The sequence below is a fragment of the Tupaia chinensis genome, unplaced genomic scaffold (genome assembly GCF_000334495.1).
Source record: "Tupaia chinensis unplaced genomic scaffold, TupChi_1.0 Scaffold138910_1, whole genome shotgun sequence".
Lineage (NCBI taxonomy): Eukaryota > Metazoa > Chordata > Mammalia > Scandentia > Tupaiidae > Tupaia > Tupaia belangeri.
In genome coordinates, this window is record NW_006198801.1 from 558,484 (window position 1) to 579,905 (window position 21,422).

A 21,422-nucleotide genomic window follows, 5' to 3' on the forward strand; every position below is an offset into this window, starting at 1 on the left:
ATATGTATGAAAGTAGAAATGGAACAGTATTGGTGACGACATGCTTGATTGAGACACTATGCAGTTTATCCTAGATGGGAAACTACACTTGGTGATCTAGCCCAAAACTCAAACTTTACCCCACCCCATGTTCATACCTCATCCCACACCCTCCATTCCTACAGAGACAGTAATAGCATTGTGCCACTGCCTGCAGAAGGTTTCCCACATTGCCCCAAGAAGTTTCTCTGCAGATGTTTCCACTTCGTGCAAATATGAAAGAAAAGTACCTTGAGTTCCCTGCTACCTCCAGGTCCTAAGGCTTCTGGATGTTCAGGCTGTTATAACAAAATACTATAAACTGGGGTGCTTATAAACAACAGAAAATTATTTTTCACAGTTCTGCTGGCTGGAAGTCCAAGAGCCAGGCGCTGACAGATGTGATGTCCGGTGGGGCCCTGTTTCCTGGTCCACAGAGGTACCCTCTCACTTTGTCCTCACATGGTAGAAGGGGGAAGGCAGTTCTATGGGCCTTTTTCATAAACGCACAGATCACATTTACCACCCCCCTAAACTAATCATTTCCCAAAGACCCCACCTCCTAAAACTAACATTGGTGGGGGTACAATGTGACTTTCAGTACAAGAAGATAACATGTAGTAATTATACCAGGGTAATTAGTATGTCCATGATCTTAACCATTTGTCATTACTTTGTGTTGAGAATACTCAAAATCCTCTTATTCTGACATATACAGTAAATTGTCATTGATTATGTTCACACTAGTGTACTCTATTACACTAGAAATTGTTCCTCTTATCTACCTGAAACTTTGTTTCCATTAATGATCTATCTATGCATCCCTAGGTTTTCAACTATGAATTTTGGAGATACTAAAATAGGTCCAAAGTGACTTGTTCTTGGGGTAAGGATCCTATCACAGAAAAGGTCCAGGAATTTAACATTTGTGTCTCTGAGGCTTTGGAGAAGTCTAGCTACAACAGAAAATTAAAACTATAAAAAAAAGGAGCCAGCAGGTAGCATGGTTAGGACATTAGACTCCCACATGACTGACTCCGGTTCAAGTCCTGGACCAAGAGGCTTGTTTTCTTGCTTTCTCTCTCTCTCTTTCTCTCTGGTGAGTGCACATGCCCTACAGCAAGTTGAAAAAAAATAATAAATGAAGTTAAATAAACAATCTTTTTTTAGAATTATTGTATTTAACCTCATTTGTTTATTTATTCATTTAAATTTGACCAAAGAGGAACAGAGAAAGAGAGAGAGTGCGTGAGAGAGAGAGAGAGAAAGTGAGAAAGCAAACCGCCAGGTCTGGGACTTGAACCGCATTCAGCCTTGTGGGAGTCCAGAGCCTTCAACCACCATACCACCTGCCAGCCCATAAATAACAATTCTTTTTAAAAATATAGAAAAAAATTTATAGCTGCAAAAACTATATAAAGTACTTAATATATGGATTTAACTAAAAATTTACTATTAGGTCTGGAAAGTCATGACACATTTTTCTGTTTTTCTTTTTCTTTTTTTTTTTTTGAGAGACTTTTGCTGTAGGGTGGGTGTGCTCACCAGAGAGAGACAGAGACAGTGAGAGGAAAAGTGAGAAATCATCCCCCAGGGGGAACTGGCCATGCAGCAATCCTTTCCCCTCCATTCTCATATCGGGATTTGGGGCACACGCACACACATGCCCAGCATGAGTTTCAAGCTGCTGGGTCCAGGACTCAAACTGTGCTCGGCCACGTGGGAGTCCAGTGATGTAACCATTATACCATCTCCTGGTCCCTTTTCTATGTTTGTCTATGCAAAAATGCATCATGACTTTTCCCACAATCCAATAGATCTGAATAATGAAAATTATAAAACAGTGTTGAGAGAAATTAAAGAATACCTAAATATATACAGATATAAAGTTCATTTCCATGGAGAAGATACAATATTGAAAAAAAAGTCAATTCTGCCCAAATTAATCTATAAAGCCAACACATTACCAATCAAAATTCGAGAAGCATTTGCTATAGAAATTGATAAGGTGACTTTAAAATCCATATGGAAATGTCAAAGATTTGGAACAGTCAAAACAACTTTGAAAATGAATTCAGGGATCTGCATCATAGCTGAGTGATTAAGGAAGCCAGATCTTACCAACCACAGTTCTAATCCCATCCTATAGCTTGAAGAACAAGTGTGGGGTATGTGTGCATACATGTCCCAAATCCTAGAGACACGTTTGGAGAGATGGAGAAAAGAAGAAAAGGGGACTGCAGGCATGGCCAGGCCCCATTAGGGGGGTGTTTTTTCCCTATTTCTCTCTGGCCAGCATTTACCACTCTGGCAATTAAAAAATAAATAGATAAATAAATAGAGTTCCTGACTTGAAAGCTTAAGCTACAGCAGTCAAAAGGGTGTGGTAGATGGTCCTAGTTCGCTTGAGCTTCGCTTCCCTGCCCTCTACTGTGTTTCTGTATACTGAGCGGATCTACAATCCCTTATTTGAAACCTTTGAACCCAGATGTGTTACAGATCTTAGAAATTTCGGATCTCAGGAAGATTGAACTTCCAAGTTTGGAAAGAAACCGACCATCCACCAGATGACTAGAAATTGCTGCAGGACCACAAGAAATATGGGGAAGCAGGAAAATACCTCTCCCACAAGGGAAAAGGATAGCTCCTCTTCATCCACACACAGTTCAATGGAAATCATGGAAATGTCTGATAAAGAATTCAGAACATTCATAATGGCAAAGTTAACAGAGATGGAAGAGAAGAGAGACAAGGAACTGCTGAAGAGGAAGGAGAAAGGAGTTGAAGAGGGAGGTGAGGAAATTCATGCAAGATCTAAAAGAGGAATTTCACACTTTACAAAAGAATCAGATGGAACTGTTAGAGATGAAGGCTATAATACAAGAAGTCAAAATCCCCCTTGAAAGTATTAAAAGCAGACTAGATCATACAGAAAATAGAATCTCAAATGTAGAAGAGAAAATTTCTGGCCTAGAAAAATCCACCATGAAGACTGAGAAAATGGCCCAAAAATTTGAGAATAATATGCGAGAAGTACTAGATACAATTAAACGTCCAAACATCTGGATAATAGGCATCCCAGAAGGTGAAGAGACTCATAAGGGCATTGATAATCTATTCCATGAAATCTTACAAGAAAATTTTCCAAACCTGGAGAGGCACTCAAAGATTCAGTCCCAAGAAATACAGAGGACCCAAAATAGAATCAACCCAAGAAGATCTTCTCCAAGACACATTATAGCCAGATTGACCAAAACCACAGACAAAGACAAGATACTAAGACTGGCAAGAGAAAAAAGGCAAGTTACCTACAAAGGGTATCCCATCAGACTAACGGCAGACCTCTCATCGGAAACAATGAGAGCGAGGAGAGAATGGGAAAATGTATTCAAAGTATTAAGGGAAAAGCAATTTCAACCGAGAATTCTGTACCCAGCAAGGTTATCGTTCATTTGGGAAGAAAAGACACGAACTTTCCCAGATAAACAAAACCTGAAAGAATTTACCAGCACCAGACCGGATCTCCAAGAAGTTCTTAAGGGAGTGCTATGTCAGTAAAATTAAATGCAGACACACAGAAATAAGAGTTCAGAAACTAAGAAAATGGGCAACTTAATTGTAGGGCCAAAAGCTGGAGTTGAGTATTACATCCCAGATTTCAATCTGGAACATCGAACCTCAACAGATACAGAAGAAAGATTAAGTACATGAGACTGAACTGATGAAACAGTATTCTACGACTTGACTAAAATATTGCTGCTTTTCTTCTAAGCTTTGTTGTCTGGTTTTAAGGACTTTTGTCCTGTCTTCAGCTATCAATAGATTCATGTTCCGACTATTTGAACAGAATACTAACCTGTTTCTAGGCTTTAAGTTTCAAAGAAATATCCTTACCAGTTCAAAACTGCTTTTCTTGAAACCATCGGCTGATCTTGCTATTGAAAGTAGTTAGATTACTTATGATATTGTGTGACCAACGAAATGTTGGGGGAAAAGGGATTGAAGACAACTGTAGACAGCAGAGATAGTGTAATAAGAGAGTGGAATAGGGCAGAGGGCTAGACATGGCTGAGGTTTATGCCTAAAATCAGACGTGAGTTCTTGTGTATGTATGTATCAGCTGTGCTTGCTATTGCAAATATTTAGACAAACTAAGTTCATTAACAAATCAATTAAATGGGGGGAAAGACATAGAAAGCACTCATGGATACCAGAGACAATGGGAGGAGGGTGGGACATGGCAGAGGGTTAGGAATAGGGAATCAAGGATGGCAAAAAAAAAAAAAAAAAAAAAATAAGGAAAAAAAACAAAAAATAAAGAAGAAAAAAAAACCTTTTGGGTCGAACTCTTTTTTTTTTTTTTTTTGAGGAAAATTATTTGTTGATAACATGTATGTTGATGTGTTTGATTGAGCCAACACACAATGTATTTTGGATGGAAAATTTAAAAAAGGGTGTGGTACTGGTTTTTAAATATTATACATTAACAGGGGGCCCATGGTGAGACCAGCAGATGGCATAATAGTTATGTTACTGGACTCCCAAGTAGTCAGCCGAGCTTCCAGTCCTAGACTTGGTGGCTTAAAACACAACAGCTGCGTGTGTGCATGTGTGCCCAAGATCCCAGAGGAGAATAGAGGAGAAGGAATTGTGTCATGGCCATCCCTCCCTCCCTGAGGGGTGATTTATCACTTTCTGTCTCTCTCTCTGTTACTCTGGTGAGCACGAGCAATATAGCAAAAACGTCTCTCATAAAAAGCAAGCAAACGGGGCCCATGGTGGTTAAAGCATTGGGCTTGCACATGAATCACCATAATTTGAGAGCATCTGATTGAAAATCAAACAGGATGTGGGAACCAGCAGTTAGTGTAATGGCTATATTGCTGGATTCCCATGTAGTCGACTGTGGTTCGAGTCCCGGACCTGGTGTCTTAAACTCACACCAGGCGCATATGCGTGAGTACCCATGATCCTGAGAGGAGAATGGAGGAGAAGGGATTGTGGCCTCAGGGGGTGATTTTTCACTTTCTGTCTCTCTGGTGAACCCACGCACCTTATAGCAAAAGCCTCTCCAAAAAAAAATAAAAAAGAAAGAAAAGGAAAAAATCAAGCAGGGCATGAGCCCAAAATCCCAATAGGAGAATGAAGGAAAAAAGGGTTTGTGGTGTGACCATCACCCCTGGCGGTGGAGTTGGGGATTGTTTTCTCACTTTCCCTCTGTGTGTCTCCTTCGCTCTCCAGTGAGTGCTCCCACCACTATAGCAAAAAGCTAAAAAACTAATAATAATAAAGTAAATGAAACAAACAAAACCAAATAGTATTGGAACTGGATATCCAGTTGAAAACATTATCTTCTGGTCCGAAGGTAGTGAGTGATCTCAAATGAGTTTTCAAAGTCAGGACAGTCGAATGGGTACCTGGGTGGGGATGGTGAAAAAGGGGACCCACACATACACAGGCTCACAGAACTCTCACAGACATACACAGAGTAGAGACCAGATGAGGTGCTGATCAAGTCATAGGGGGGGACAGTCGAACAGGTTTCCTGAGGGAAGGAGTGAGAGCCGGGACGAGCGGTGCAGTGTTACAACACGGGGACGACGCAGTGTTACAACTCTTGAGGGTCATCTGTTTATTGTGGGAAGCACGGAGATGACCCAGTGTCACAACTCTTCAGGGTGTTCAGGGTCATCTGGAGATGATGCGGTGTTACAACTCTTCACCTTCTTCATAGGGTCATCTGGAGACGATGCAGTGTTACAACTCTTCAGGCTCTTCAGGGTTGTCTGGCGACTGTGGGCCAGGGATCGTGGTTATATACATGTTGGTAGGCCGTAACTGGTTGTAAAAGGTGGGTTAAGACTGGTTGCTTTGTGGACCAATCATGAGGTGCCGGATATGCAAATCTGAGGGATTCTCGTGGCCAATCAGAGTATGGTTTTGAAGGTGAGGTTTTGAAGGGAGAGCCAATCATGGCCTTTGGCATTGTGTAATTGTTTGCTCTCTGAGAAACCAGTGATATTTGCTGGTGCGCAGCCTCCCACAGTCTATACAATAATAAATTGAACTTTTGTACAACAATCCTGCTTTACATTACTTATCAGATTGTTTGGCTTTTTCTTTTCCAAATTTTCAAGTAAACACATGCAAGAAGCACCCTTAATTTTTACTTTTTACAGTGGCAGGTGGAAAGATCAGAGGCCGGGAATCCCTATCATCCACACTGAGATGACCTCGCGTGCTCTGTGTCTGGCTCTTTGATACAATCACATCTTCCATACAGCTTTTCACTCAGTCACACTCTCGTCTGAAATCTCCTCAGGTGGTACCTCTGCACACTTGCAGTCTCATCTCGGAATCCCGGTCACAGGCATACTAGTAGTATCTAAGAGCCCAGGCCTGACATCTCCGCTCCAAACCACTTGGAACCAGTGGCTAGCCTCACCCCCATACAACAGCATAAAATTATGACCCAATGCATCTGCAGAGTCCGAGGTTGTGCAAACACTCCCAGGAATTGAATAGCGTCTGAGAAGGCTCTGGTCACATCAGGTAGGGTGCTGAGGTCATTTTGTGCATCGTCCCCACGGGCCAATTCCTCCAGTTCTGCGTTTGTCATCTGGACTACATTTCCCAGAAGGTCTTGCAGCTCTAATAAATTACCCTTGACAGTTTCACTGTCCAAAAGGACCATGCTTTTTCGTAGTGAGTAGCAAACTGGGAAGATGATTGGCTGTCTGAAATGAGGAGTTCTCCCAGACTGGCCCCCCTGAAACTTCTGAGGCGTTTCAGTTCAAGGTAGGGGCAGAGATTTTTGCTCTGAGTTCAGACATGTGGCAGAGGGACTCAAGGACCCAACCCAGCTGTGGTGGTTAAAGGCCCAGAGCAGTATTAACCAGGAGAACTGTGTTGTAACTTCCCTTAATCTATCAACGTATGCTACAAAATTTACCACAAGGCTGAGTTAGCAGGCTCAGCATCGCCAAAGAGACAAAATCAGAATTATAAACGTCTTGTGAAAGGAAGAAGATTCACAATAAAATTTTGGAAAAACCATTAGGGTTTGAGGCTGAACTATCTGATTTATGTTGTAATAATAGATAATGGGGCCAGCAGGTGGCATGGTGGTTAAGGTGCTGGACTCCCCCATGGCCCACCGTGGTTCAAGTCTTGCCTTCTCACACTCTCTCTCTCTCTCTCTGGTCAAATTGAAGAATAATAATAGGTAAAATAAAATGAAATAATTATTTAAAAAGTATTAATAGAGGGAACCAGCAGTTAGCGTAATGGCTATGTCGCTGGACTTCCACGTAGTCGACTGCGGTTCGTGTCCCGGACCCGGTGGCTTAAAACTCACGCCGGGCGTGTGTGCGTGCATGCCCAAGATCCCGAGAGGAGAATGGAGGAGAAGGGATTGTGGCGTGACCATCCCCCCTGGGGGGTGATTTCTCGCTTTCTGTCTCTATGTCTCTCTCTGTCTGGCGAGCGCACGCGCCCTACAGTGAAAATCTCTAAAAAAAAAAAAAGTATTAATAGATAATAATAAGCCAACGGGATGTGTAATGGTATGCAAGGTACTGGAAATTTCTGTTCTGGAAGTTGGTTGTGAGCTTGTTAACTCTCGGCCACCTCTGCTTGAACACAGCTAAATAAACTCTGTTTCTCCCTCTTTGCCTCTTGATTAATCACAGAAATGCAGCCAGATTTTAGCTGGCAGCAACTGACAACTGCAGAAGGACCACAGTACATGCTGAACAGTATAATTTAGATATGAGCACCCTCGAACAACCCAGCAACTGCTGGAATCCTTTTGTTTTTTTTTCCTCTGGGATCTTTCAAAGAGGCCTGGCCCATTGCCCTCCCATCTCCAGGTCATCTGTTTTCTTCTGTGAGGAGAGAAGTGATGGTTTGGAGTGGGCATGTTCATTAGGTAAGTCAACTGGAGCCTAAGCTGGGAGCTTTTTTCCATTTTCTGTTTGGGCTTTTGCCATTAATTTGGTGCCGTGGATTATGGATTCTGCTCTTTAGAAACCTGTGTAGATATCCAGTTGTGATTGAGAAGAACTGTGATTATTGCATTAGCTATTCGGATGATTGTTACCACTCTATGCAGAGCAGGAAATTTCCACCAAATTTGTTCTCTTGTCCTGTGGGTGTGGCTGCTGCCATGGGAAATGTAAATTCTTTGCTGGCCAAAAGCCCCCTAGGAAGAATTTTATCTCATTGGAAGGACTATGTGTACCCACCGATGACTAAAAAGAAAATTATTTCCTTTTGTAATACTGTTGGGCCTCAAGAGAAATGGCCCCATATGCATCTTTGAATTATTACACTATTTGCCAGTTAGATAGATCTATTTTATCAGAAAATGGGATGGGATCCCCTATGTTCAGGCTTTTATATTGCACAACAAAGAATCTTAAAAAGGTCATTTTTTTCTCTTTTTAGAGAGATTTTTGCTATAGAGTGCATGCACTGGTCAGAGAGACAGAGAGAGAAAGTGAGAGAGAAAGTGAGAAACCACCCCCCACTAGAGGGGATGGTCATGCCACAATCCTTTCTCCTCTATTCTCCTCTCAGGACCTTGTGCATGCATGCTGGCCCTAAGAAGGCAATTTTTTTTTTTTTTTGTACAACTAAAAGAGGAAATGATAAAACCCGTTTTTGATAACCTGGAAGAGAAGGAAGAAAAAGCAGCAGCGGCTCAGAGAATACACTTCTCTGGCTATTTTGACAGCCTCTCCTGAACAGGGGATGCAAGGGGCCAAGGAACTAGCCAGAGCAGGAGTCACAGTTCTTACTGACCCTCCTCCAGGGTATTAGAACCCAATACTAAGGTCTTGCCTTCCCATACCTGACAAGGAATACCTTTCAGCCCAGGGTTGCCCTCCTGAGCTTGAAGTGTCAGCAGGGAATTCCTTTAGGTTATTACTAGGCCTACAGTCCCTTCCCACTGCTGATTTACTCAGTTGGAAAAAACACTTACCTATCCTATAGAGAAGACCCCCCAGAAGATGACAGAATTCTTTGCCACTGTGTTTACCACTCATCAGGCTGATGTTCAAAATCTTCCTAATGCAGGGGCCAGCAGTGGCACAGTGGTTAGGCACTGGATTCCGTGGTTTGTGTTCCTGATCCAGCAGCTTGAAACTCAAGCCGGATGTGTGTGTGTGCATCCCCAAAATTCTGAGAGGAAAATGCAGACGAGGGGATTATGGTGAGGCCATTTCCTCATTCTCTCCGGGGAGGGGGGTGGTGATTTCTCTCTTTTGAATGCATGCATCCTGTAGCAAAAATCTCTTTAAAAAAATCTTCCTAATACCATGCTAACTGAAGATGAAGAGCATTTGGTTCTCAACAGGACTTGAGAAGACACTGAAATTGCATGGAAAAAGACCTAACAACGCCCTGGTACCAGGTATGGCCACTGTTTGAGTAGACCCGTAAGGGACCCTAATCGGGCAGATTGGTCTGGGTGAGCATTTTTGGACCACTACTATAAGTGTGTGCTATCAGGAATCCAGCAGAGGGTCCCTAAAACAAAAGGCTTTAATAAGGTACAGGAGCTTCAACAGAAACCTAAGGAAGATCCTTGGGGCCAGCAGGTGGCTGGGGATTAAGGTGCTAGATTCCCACATGGCTGACCATGATTCAAGTCCTGGACCTGGTGGCTTAATTTTAATTAATTAATCATTAATAATGATAACAAATGAAAATATTTATTTTTTTAAAAGGAAGATCCCTCACCCAGAGTTCATGGAAAGAATCTGCCAGACCTATCAAAAGTACAGACATTTATCCACAGGCTCCTGAAGAGGTCATGATAAACATGACTTTTATTGATCAGAATGCCCCCAGATAATAAAAAGAAATTGCAAAAGGTTGAGGGCGCAGTTGGAACAAATGCCTCACAACTAGTAGATATCGCTTTTAAAATGTACAATAGAGAGAGGAAGGGAGTGAGACATAAAACAGGCAGTCATCTATCTGGCCTTGGGAAGTGTGCCAGCCAGAGGAGCAAAGCTCTTATCTGAATATTCAGTATTTCACCTTTATATTCTAACCATTCTTTTATATCATCAAGGGTTACATCAGTTAGGAAGCCTTTATTGTAAGCAGATCTGTTTTTTATATCATTTTTATACTCATCAGTCACTTCAGAGAGGGGTTTGCTTGGAGACCTCCTGATTTCAGTTTTGTCTTCACTGATTTCCACGAGTTCTGCCTTGGACTTGCTCAGGGCTTCCACTGTTACATTAAAGTCTGTCGTTAAATAGTTTCATCTGTTGAATTTTATCATTATCTCCAAAGATACCTAACCTTCATCCAGTTTTACCAGTTCTTTTAAAAACTTGTCCCAAGGCAAATTGAAGTCTCCAAAATAATACTCAATTCGATGACAGATCTTGGCCTCCAGAGCAGCCATTTGTTCTCTATGACCATTTTCATCCATTGTGGCTATCTTTAGGGCCAGTTCTCGCAGAGTCACCCCACAGGCTCACTAACAGCTGCGGCAACGGGTTGACTTCCCAGTGACACCTGCTGGCCGCGGATCATCCTTTTAAATCAGGAGATCAGGTCTTGATGAAGGACTAGAAAAGAGGTGGGAGCTGAGAAGCAACTTTAGGAGGAATGGAAAAGAACTTATGAGGTGCTGCTCACTATCAACAGTGTACTAAAGCTTGCTGGAGTGAAGCTGTGGATATGTCATACTAGAGTCAAGAAATGTCCAGCAACCTTAGAGGTTCCAGCCCTCAGAATCTCACCTACTTCAAACAAGATATAGAATGTAGAGACAATGTAAGATCTAAAACCATTATTCAGATCCTCTTCTTTTTTTTTTTTTTTTTTTTTCCACACCACAGTTCCTTCTCTCAGGATTTTGGGCACACATGCACATGTGCCTGGTGTGAGTCTCAAGCCGCCAGGACTTGAACTGCAGCTTGGCCATGTGGGAGTCCGGCAACATAACCATTATGCTATGTGCTGGTCCCAAGACCTTATTTATTTGTATGGGTTTCCTCCCTATAGAAAAAAGATGAGAAATTAACACTTTCTTGTGGGGAGGAGGGGTTTTGCTATGTGCGTGCGCCAGAAAGAGAGAGAGAGGCAAAAAGCGAGAAATCACCCCCTAGAGGGGATGGCCACGCTGCAATCTCTTCTCCATTCTCCTCTCTGGATCTTGGGCACGCATGCACACGCGCCCAGGGTGAGTTTAAGCCACCGGTTCTGGGACTTGAACCGCAGTCAACTACATGGGAGTCCAGCACCATAGCCATTACACCAACTGCTGGTCCCAAGAAATTAACAGTTTCATGAAAATCTTCCAGACTATTGCTTCATCTCATTTGAAAGATTGCTGGATCTGCTACCTAAAACCCAAATCGGGAATGGGGCATGGCGTCTCCTTGGTAGTTCCAGTAACTGACTACTCCTCACTTCCCCATTGTTACCCTAAACTGCATCCTGGAGATCCTTCACAACGTTGAGGACAATGAGAGGTGCATTACTGGGTGCAAGTAATCACACGTTGGACAGCTTTCTTGTTTTCACTTTGCCCATAGGAAGATTCCAAGGCCCACCCCTCAGTATGCCATCTTCAAACCGAAGAGAAAAAAAATACCTTACAAATTTGCAACCAAACTCTTCTGTGGCTCCCACTGGACATTGGAAATAAGTGTGTCCTACACACTCACAGTCATTAATTAATGGGACCTATCCAGGCTGGCTGCTGAGAGGTATTCATGGCAAATAGTTAAAGACTCAAGCCTTAGGCTGTGTGCCCCAGAAGGCTACATATTTGTCTGTAGACAAGTAGACCCTATAGTTATCTATTGAATGGGGCTTATTTTAGATCATATATACAACAGGCCGATTATGGACAGTGTCTATTAGAAATGATGGCAACACTAGTGTCGGTTCATAATTCCTCCAAGACTGTACACTGGACTAGTACTTTAAAACTTTTCAGCTGATAAACCTCAGACTTAGGACCAGCAGGTGGTATGGTGTTTAAGGCACTGAACTCCCACATGGCTGACTGTGGTTCGAATCCTAGACCTTGGTGGCTTGAAAAATCACACCGGGTACATGGGTGTACATGCCCCAAGATCCCAAGTGGAGAGTGCAGGAGAAGGGATGGTGGCATGGCTATCCCCTCTTGGGGGGTGGAGGGTGATGATTTCTCGCTTTCCTTTTCACTATCTCTCTCTCTGTTTCTTTGGCGAGTGTACTCGCCCTATTCGCCCTATGGCAAAAACCTAAAAAATACCCAAGAAACAACAACAAAAAAAAACAAAACCTGAGACTTGCCAAGAGGCATTCCTAATGGGGACGGATATTTCTTTGGCTATGCTTTGTTACCTTGGCTGCCCATCAATCCGTGTTGAGAAATCTGTCTAAAACCTTGTTAATGAAACAGCTAACTCGTTAAAACAATTTGCAACTTCATTAGATTCACTGGCCAAAGTAGTGCTTGATAATAGGATGGCTTTAGATTCTATTTTAGCTGACCAAGGCGGTGAGTTTATGACCATTAACTGCTTGTGTTGCTCATATATCAATACCTCCACCCACGGAGAGACAAATGTAGAGCACATTTGTCAATAAGCTACCTGCTTACAGCAGTCATCGGATAAGACCCTCCCCTTTCTTGAGGGGGTTTATGATTGGTTCTCTGAGATATTCTCATGAATACCTTCAGGCTTTTGTAGTATATTCTCTGGTATAGGTAAAACACTGAGAACTGGGCTAGGAATTCTCCTGTTTGTATGGATATAGTTCAAACTGGCTATTTGTTGCATACTTTCCTTACCAAGCCAGCTGAAGTCTATGAAGACTCTTTCACACAGACATGAGGAAGGAATAAAACTACTTAGGTCTAAATATTCTCCCCCACAATAGAAACTGCAAATGCAAGTGACAGTAAGGAATGTAACAGAAAAGGAAGAAAAATTTAAGTAACCCTTTCTTTTCTTTTGCTTTAATTTTTTCTTATACTTTAAAGGTTTAACTGGTGCTTGTAGCTTCTGTACCTATGTAATCTGTAATAAGTAAGGTCATAAATAAGCCCGTTTGCTTAGAATAGAAAACTTAAGTGCTTGCCTTGGTCAGTGGTCACAAGAATGAGTCTTGGATGGGAGGTTTCAGGCCAGAAATCTTAAGTGATAGGAATGTTTGCCCCAGGGACACAGTGTAACAGGTTAAATTGCAAAAATTGTAATGTTAAAGGTCGTGTTACTGTTTAACATAACAGTTATTCATAGATATTTAGATTGCTTTGTCAAACAGTGTAGCTTGGGGCCAGCAGATGATATAGCAGTTACCTTGCTGGACTCCCACATGGCTGGCCATAGTTTGAGTCTCAGACCTGGTGACTTCAAATACATGGCACATATACATGCATGCCCAAGATCCCAGGAAGAGAATGGAAGAGAAGGGATTGCAGTGTGGCTATCTCCCTTGGAGGATGATTTCTCATTTTCCCCTCTCACTGTCTCTCACTCTCTCCCGCCAGAGCACATGCCCCAAGGCCAAAAAAAATCTCTACAAAAGCAGGAGCCAGCAGGTGGTGTGGTAGTTAAGGTGTTTGACTCTCACATGGCTGACCGCGGTTTAAGTCTCAGATCCAGTGGCTTGCTTTCTCACTTTCTCTCTCTCTGTCTCTCTCTGGTGAGCGTGTATGCCCTATAGCTAATTGAAGAATAATAATGATAAATAAGATTTTTAAAACTCTACAAAAACAAACAGAAAACCAGTATAGCTTAGAGAAAACTGTTGTAACTTCTTTTTTAAAAAAAGATTTATTTATGTGATTCCATTTGTTATTATTATTATTTTTTTTAATTTGACCAGAGAGAGAGGAGAGAACGAGAAAGCAAGCCACCAGGTCTGGGACTTGAACTGCAGTTGACCACATGGCAGTCCAGCATCCCAACCCATACCACCTGCCAGTCCTGAAACTTCCCTTTACCAATGTATGTTATAGGCTGAGCTAGCAGACTCAATGTTGCCATAAGACAAAAACAGGGTCATAAATGTCATATGCAAAGAAAAAGGTCTGGTGGTTGGGGTGTTAGATCCCACATGACTGACTTTGTAGTTTGAGTCCTGGATCTGGCAGCTTGAAGGACATATCAGGGCATGTGTGTGTGTGTGTGTACTCAGATTCCCAAGGGGAGAAAGAAGAAGGGATTGCAGTGTGGCTATCCCTGGTGTGGGTTGGGGGAGTGGATTTCTGTCCCTCTCTTTCACAAAGTGCACATTCCCTATGGCAAAACTTAAAAAAAAAAAAAAAAGAAGAAAAGGAAAGAAAAAGATGCATAAAGCAATTTTGGAAAAATCATGAGAGTATGAGTAACAACTCAAGTAGCTAGATTTATGTTATAAAAAACAATTGGTGAAGAAGAAGTATTACAGTATATAATGTGCTGGAAATTTCTGTCCCGGGAGTGGGTTTCTGTCTCTCTCTCTGGTGAGTGTATAAACTCTAACAAAAACTAAAAATAAGTGGTTCTAAATTAATATATCATTGGGATCTTTTATAAAAATTAATTGTTGGGCCCAGCCTCTGTAGCATAGTTGGTATAGTGCCAAATTAAGGCCTGGAAGTCACAGAGGACACAATTCAAATCCTTGGCACAGTCAGCCTGGAACAAACCAGGCATGCATGCACAAGTACCCAAGACCCAGTCAGCTAAGGACTGGAAGAAGGGGATAATGGTGTGACCAGACCCCGAGGAGATTGCTCCTTGCTCACTCTCTCTTCCTCTTTCTCACGCACATTCATTTACTCTATCATGAATAAAGAAAAAAAATTATCCGTGAAGCAAATAACAATTGCTCATATTTATTGAGTACGAGGCTATATTATATGCTAGACAATCTTTTAAGGCTATTACATGGACTACTTTAATTAATCCCCCTCATATCACTATCATGTAGGGTCTTCGTTAGCATTTTACCAATGATGTCTGTATATGATAAATATCTTGGCCAATGACATACAAAGAATAAGGTGTTAGAATGGCAGTAATGACAGGTAAGGCATATACAGTGGGTGAACGCAATACTGCCATTTGTGGTAATAAGTTCATTTATTAGTATTAATACTTTTAAAGTTATTTATTCCATAAGTGAGAAAGATAGACAGTACCCGCAACAGGGTCTCGATGCCTTGGTTCAACCCAAGCCTCAGGCAGCACCAGATCATACACCATGTGTACCCAGGGAGAGATCTCTAGGTGTACACCCAGAACCTCCCATGTGGGCCAGCCTCGCAGAATGTTGCACTTCACCACGGTGCTATCCTCCAGTCCCTTTTGAGGGTTTAACAATGATTTAATGGTGTCAGAAGGTGTGGTAATTTTAAAGTATGTCTGTGCATGGGACCAGCAGCTGGCGTCATGGCTGTGTCGCTGGACTCCCATGTAGTTGACCGTGGTTCGCGTCCCAGGCCCGATGGCTTAAACTCACGCTAGGCACGCATGAGTGCGTGCCCAAGATCCCGAAAGGAGAATGGAGGACAAGGGACTGCAGTGTGGCCATCCCCATGGGGGGTGATTTCTCACTTTTTGCCTCTCCTCCGTCTGTCTCTGTCTTTCCAGAGAGTGCACGCACCCTATTGCAAAATCTCTCTTAAAAATAGAAAATGCTTGTCAAATGATCTTGTCTGCAAATATTTGACATTCTTCCCAAATATGAAGCAGAAACCCTCTCCCATTGAATCCAGGCTAGACTTGTTGATTCACTGCTAACGAACAGAATGTGGCAGAAGTGACTTCCAAAGTGAGATTATGCAAAGGATTACATTACAAAAGACTAAAGGATACTGTCATAGCACAAGTACACTCAAGCAGTATATGGAGTGACTCCACTGGAGAGGAAACAACCTCTATAAAATGACCAGCCACATAACTAAGCCATCTCCAGTAGGTTCTCCAGCTCCAGTCAAGAAGTCTTAAGATAAATGCAACCTCTTTAAACACCTAGAGCTAGATCTTCTGGCCTAGCTGCAAATTCCTGATTCACAGATATGTGAGAAAAATGCACAGTTATTGGCATTTTAAGGCACTAACTTTTTGGGTACTTTGGAATACAGATTTTGGTACCCAAATGAGGGATGCTATTGAAACAAAAAGCTAAAAATGTCAAAGGGGCCTTGAAGCCAAAGTGGGTGGAAACTGGAGGGACCCTAAAGAAACTGTAAGCAGAAACCTGGAAGTTTTTGAAGAGGTTGCTAGTGAGGCTTACAGAAACCTTAAAACTGTTACTTTCTGATTAGGGGAAAGGAGGATTTTTGTTTTGTAGTAGTAGAAAGTTTAGAAACATTGTGGCATGTGACAATATGAAAAGTAGAGATCAATACTTAATGGACTGGGTGATTTAGCTAAGGAGATTTCCAGACAGAACACTAAAGTTGCCATCTAGCTTCTTGCCACTTAAAGTTCAAGAAGACAAGCTAAAGAACTGTTAAACAGGGAACCAGCAGTTAGTGTAATGGCTATGTCGCTGGACTCCCACCTAGTCGACCGTGGTTCCCGTCCCGGACCAGGTGGCTTAAAACTCACGCCGGGCGCGTGTGCGTGCGTGCCCAAGATCCCGAGAGGAGAATGGAGGAGAGAGGAGAATGGAGAAGGGATTGCTGCGTAACCACCCCCCCACACCCCCCCGGGGAGTGATTTCTCACTTTCTGTCTCTATGTCTCTCTCTGTCTGTCTGGTGAGCACATGCGCCCTATAGTGAAAAACCTCTCAAAAAAAAAAAAAAAAAAAAAAAAAACTTACAGACAAGAACCGGACTTGGATCTGGAAATTCCGAGCCTCTCCAAGGCAAAAATAATGCTGCATTTTGGGAATGGCCTCTGGACAAAGATAAATCCAGAAGACTGTTATTAGCAAAATACAGCCTAAAGGTAAACTGAGGGTATGAGTTCATTTTGCTCTTTTGAAAAGCAAATGACAGGATCAGATGCACAAAGGATTTGGGGGTAACTAACTATAAAGGGAAGAGGAGAGTCAGGGCAGGGAGTGAAAGCCTTCTGGCCAGGATGTAAGACTGATCACTGAAAGAATAGGAAGATGAAGGGAGACATCATAGAAAGACTATTAAAATACATTACATGGAGTCAGCAGGTGACATGGTAGATAAGGCACTGGACTTCCACACCGCTGACCGCGGTTCGAGTCCTGGACCTGGCAGCTTGCTTTCTCACTTTCTCTTTCTCTCTGGTGAGCACATGTGCCTTATAGGCAAAAAAAGAATTTTTTCAGAGAGACAGATTTTTGCTATAGGGCATGTGTGCTCACCAGAGAGAGAGAGACAAAAAGTGAAACACCACGCCCCACAAGGGATGGTCACACCATAATCCCTTCTCCATTCTCCTCTCAGGATTTTGGGCACACAAGCACAGGCACCCGGTGTGAGTTTCAAGACTCCAGTTTTGGGACTCAGACTGTGGTTGGCCATATGGGAGTCCAGTGATGTAACCACTACACCACCTGCTGGTCCCAATTCCTATAGAAAATTTAAATAATAATAAGTAGATTTAAAATAAATAATTCTTTAAAAAATGCATTACCATGTGCAGATATTACAGATAATGCCTGGCTGATAATTGAGTCAGTGATGCCTTGTTGGTGAGGCTGGGTTTCATAAGAACTGACACTTCACCAGATTCAGAAAACTGGTTGGCAGCAGCCCATGGGATCCACCGTCTCAACATTAACATGATGATTATTTCAGAGAGGAGCAAATGGAGACTCAATCACGCTCCCCACAACAGGTGATCTGTTCTTCATAGAACAGATAAAAGTGTGACTAAAGTCTTTTGTTGGCCTAGCAAATGGTGTGGTGATGGAGGTGGTTAGATCCCCATGGCTGACTATGCAGTTCCAGCCCTGGATCCTGGTGGCTTCAAAATCAGGATGGGTGAGTGTGCATGTGTGCTCAAAGTCCCAAGAGGAGAATGGAGAAGGGATTGGGGCATAGCCATCACCCGGGGAGGTGATTTCTCACATTTCTTCTCTCCTGAGAGTACATGCACCCTATAGTAAAATTTTTAGAAGTCTCTGTTAAGACTTCAGAAAGATATGACAGACATGTGAAGAGAATCACCATTCAGTGAAATATATAATAGAGGCTGTCAGCAGCTTCTACAGTAGCCCAAGGTAGAGAAGAGATGATCTGAGAGAGAATGTGAGCACCATAAGAAAGCTATCCTGAATATTCTATTTATTAGCAGTGAGGTTAAGCCAACAGTCAAAGGGAGGGGAATTAGGCTTTAGTTTGCAAGGGTAGAGTTTCAGAGAATTTGTGAGCATATTTTAAAAACACCACAGGACCAGCAGTTAGCGTAATGACTATGTCGCTGAACTCCCACGTAGTCAACCGCAGTTCGTGTCCCGGACCCGGTGGCTTAAAACTCACGCCGGGCGCGTGTGCGTGCGTGCCCAGGATCCCAAGAGGAGAATGGAGGAGAAGGGATTGTGGCATGGCCATCCCCCCTGGGGGGTGATTTCTCGCTTTCTGTCTCTCTGTCTCTGTCTGGCGAGCGCACATGCCCTATAGCGAAAAACCTCTCAAAAAAAAAAAAAAACCACCACCACTGGCACTCTGAAGACAAATTGTTCACATTTCTACCACATGCATACTATGTTTTAGAACCCCAGTATGAACTCTCAGGCCAGGATTTTCTCATTTAAATCAAGCCCACTGTGAATGTGGCGGCCTTTCTTAGGTACTCTCATACCTTAAGCCAGCAACCAGTGTGAGTGAGCCACCAGGCAAGTCTTTGGTGACTGATCTGATGAAAAGTTCAGTTTAGAAGCACTTAGATTAGCTGCTCCTGAATTTATGATCCATAGAACCTGCGAGAGATGTTTGCTGTTGTGATAAGACATTAAGATTTGGGGTGTTTGGACTGCAGTTCAAGTCCCAGACCTAGTGGCTTGCTTTCTAACTTACCCTCTCTCTCTCTCTGAGCAAATTAAAATAATAATAATAACAATAAATAAAATTTAAATTAAATAAATCCTTAAAAAAGTGTTTGGGGTAATCGGTAACACAGTCCTTGATATCAAGTATGAAAAGCTTTTATCCATCCTTTGGATAGAGAGAGGGGGAATGGCCGTGCTTCAGTCCTTTCTCCTCCATTCTCCTCTTGGGATTCTGGGCACACATGTACACACACCCAGTGTGATTTTCAAGCTACCAGGTTTGGAACTTGAACCATGGTCAGCCAGGTGAGAGTCCAATGCCTTAACCACCATACCAACCTGCTGGCCTTGCCATTCATTTAATTAATAAATTTAGTTTAAAAAAATTCTATGCCATGATGTCGTAGGCATGAAGAAATTGGGATTCTCATTTTTTTTTTCTTAATTTGCCACAGAATATTCAGATATTCCATTAAAATAAGCCTGACATAGAATGTTTTCTAATGTGGTGAGGTCATAATTGCCTTACGAATTACATTATGAATTCTTTCACTTACTAAAGGCAAACCTATGACTCATATTTAGTCATTTCTCTTTAATGTGAATTGTCTGTTTGAAAATTGAAAAGTTTGGTCCATGCCTAAAGACATTTCCATGTCCTTCATAGTCTTAGACTTTCAGAGCCATATGAAATCCCTGATGTGCCTTAAGGGCTGAACCATACCTGAAGGTCCTCCCACACTGCTCACACACATAGGGCTTCTCACCAGTATGAATTCTCTCATGTTGAACAAGGTTTGAAGCACGACTAAAGGACTTCCCACATTCGTTACATTCATACGGTTTGTCACCAGTATGAATTTTCTGATGCTGTGTAAGGTATCCATACATTTTAAAGGCTTTTCCACATTCTTTACATTCATAGGGTTTTTTATCAGCATGAATACTCTGATGTGCAGTAAGATGTGAACTACGTCTAAAGGCCTTTCCACATTCCTTACATTCAAAAGGCTTCTCATCAGTATGAATACTCTGATGTAGAGTAAGATTTCTATAGAAAGTAAAGGTTTTTCTACATACTTTACATTCATAGGGTTTCAGACCAGTATGAATTTTCTGATGTTGATTAAGATATCCAAGTAAACTAAAGGTCTTTCCACATTCCTTACATTCATAGGGTTTCTCACCAGTATGAGTTTTCCGGTGTTGAACAAGGTTGGAGCCAGTACTATAGGCCTTCCCACATTTTTCACATTCAAAAACTTTCTTACCAGTGTGAATACTCTGATGTCGAGTAAGATTTCTATACAAAGTAAAGGTTTTTTTACATTCCTTACATTCAAAGCGTTTCAGACCAATATGAATTTTCTGATGTTGATTAAGGTATCCATACACACTAAAGGCCTTTCCACATTCCTTACATTCATAGGGTTTCTCACCAGTATGAGTTTTTTGATGCTGAAAAAGTTTTGAGGCCGTGGTGTAGGCCTTCCCACACTGCTTACATTCAAACAGTTTCTCAGCAGTATGAATATTCTGATGTCGAGTGAGATTTCTGTACAAAGTAAAGGTTTTTTTACATTCCTTACAAGCATATGGTTTCCCACCCTGATGAATTCTCTGATGTAGAATAAGGTAAGAGGCAGTGGTATAGCCCTTCCCACATTCTTGACATTCGTATGGTTTTTTACCAGTATGAACACTCTGATGTACAGAAAGTTGATGACTTCTTCTAAAGGCCTTCCCACATTTCTCACATACATGTGGTTTCTCACTGGTATGAATTTGCCCATGTTCAACAAGATTTGAGCGTCTACTAAAAGTCTTCCCACAGTCCTTACATTTATAGGGTTTTTCACCAGTATGAATTCTCTGATGGATTCTAAGGTGTCCACTTTGACTAAAAGTCTTCCCACACTGCTGACATTCATAAGGCTTCCCGCCAGTGTGAACTCTCTCATGTTGAACAATGTGTGAGGCATAAATAAAGGCCTTCCCACATTCCTTACATTCGTAAGTTTTCTCACCAGTATGAAATCTCTGATGTACGGTGAGTTGATAACCACTTTTAAAGTTCCTCCCACATTCTGCACATTGATATGGCTTCTCCCCACTGTGAAATCTTTGATGCAGAGTGAGTTGGTAGCCGCTGCGGAAGTTCTTTCCACACTCTTTGCATGCATAGGTTCTTTCGATACTGTGGCACCTATGATGCAGACTAGGCTGATAGCCACTACTAAATTTCTTCTGGCATTTCTTACATTCCTTGAGCTGCTCTCTGTTATATATGCTCTGATGCTGTATAGAAGATATTTCTTTGTCATAAGGGGGCATTTCTATATAGCTGATTATCTCGCACTGTAAATCCAAATCTGAAACAAAAGAACACAAAGTACTTGTATTTCTGTTACCAGAGAACATAAAAATTCTTTTTTTTTTTTTTTTTTTGGAGAGGTGTACGCTATAGGG

At 42.1% G+C, this 21,422-nt stretch overlaps 1 protein-coding gene across 1 annotated transcript in view; it reads right to left on the reverse strand.

Annotated features, from left to right (window-relative positions):
• The window catches only part of LOC102470672 (zinc finger protein 208), a 223,993-nt gene that overhangs the window by 164,008 nt on the left and 38,563 nt on the right, over window positions 1-21,422 (reverse strand). The window contains 1 exon segment of the mRNA XM_014592935.2: window positions 19,707-21,325. Coding sequence (XP_014448421.1) covers window positions 19,707-21,325 — 1,619 coding nt within the window.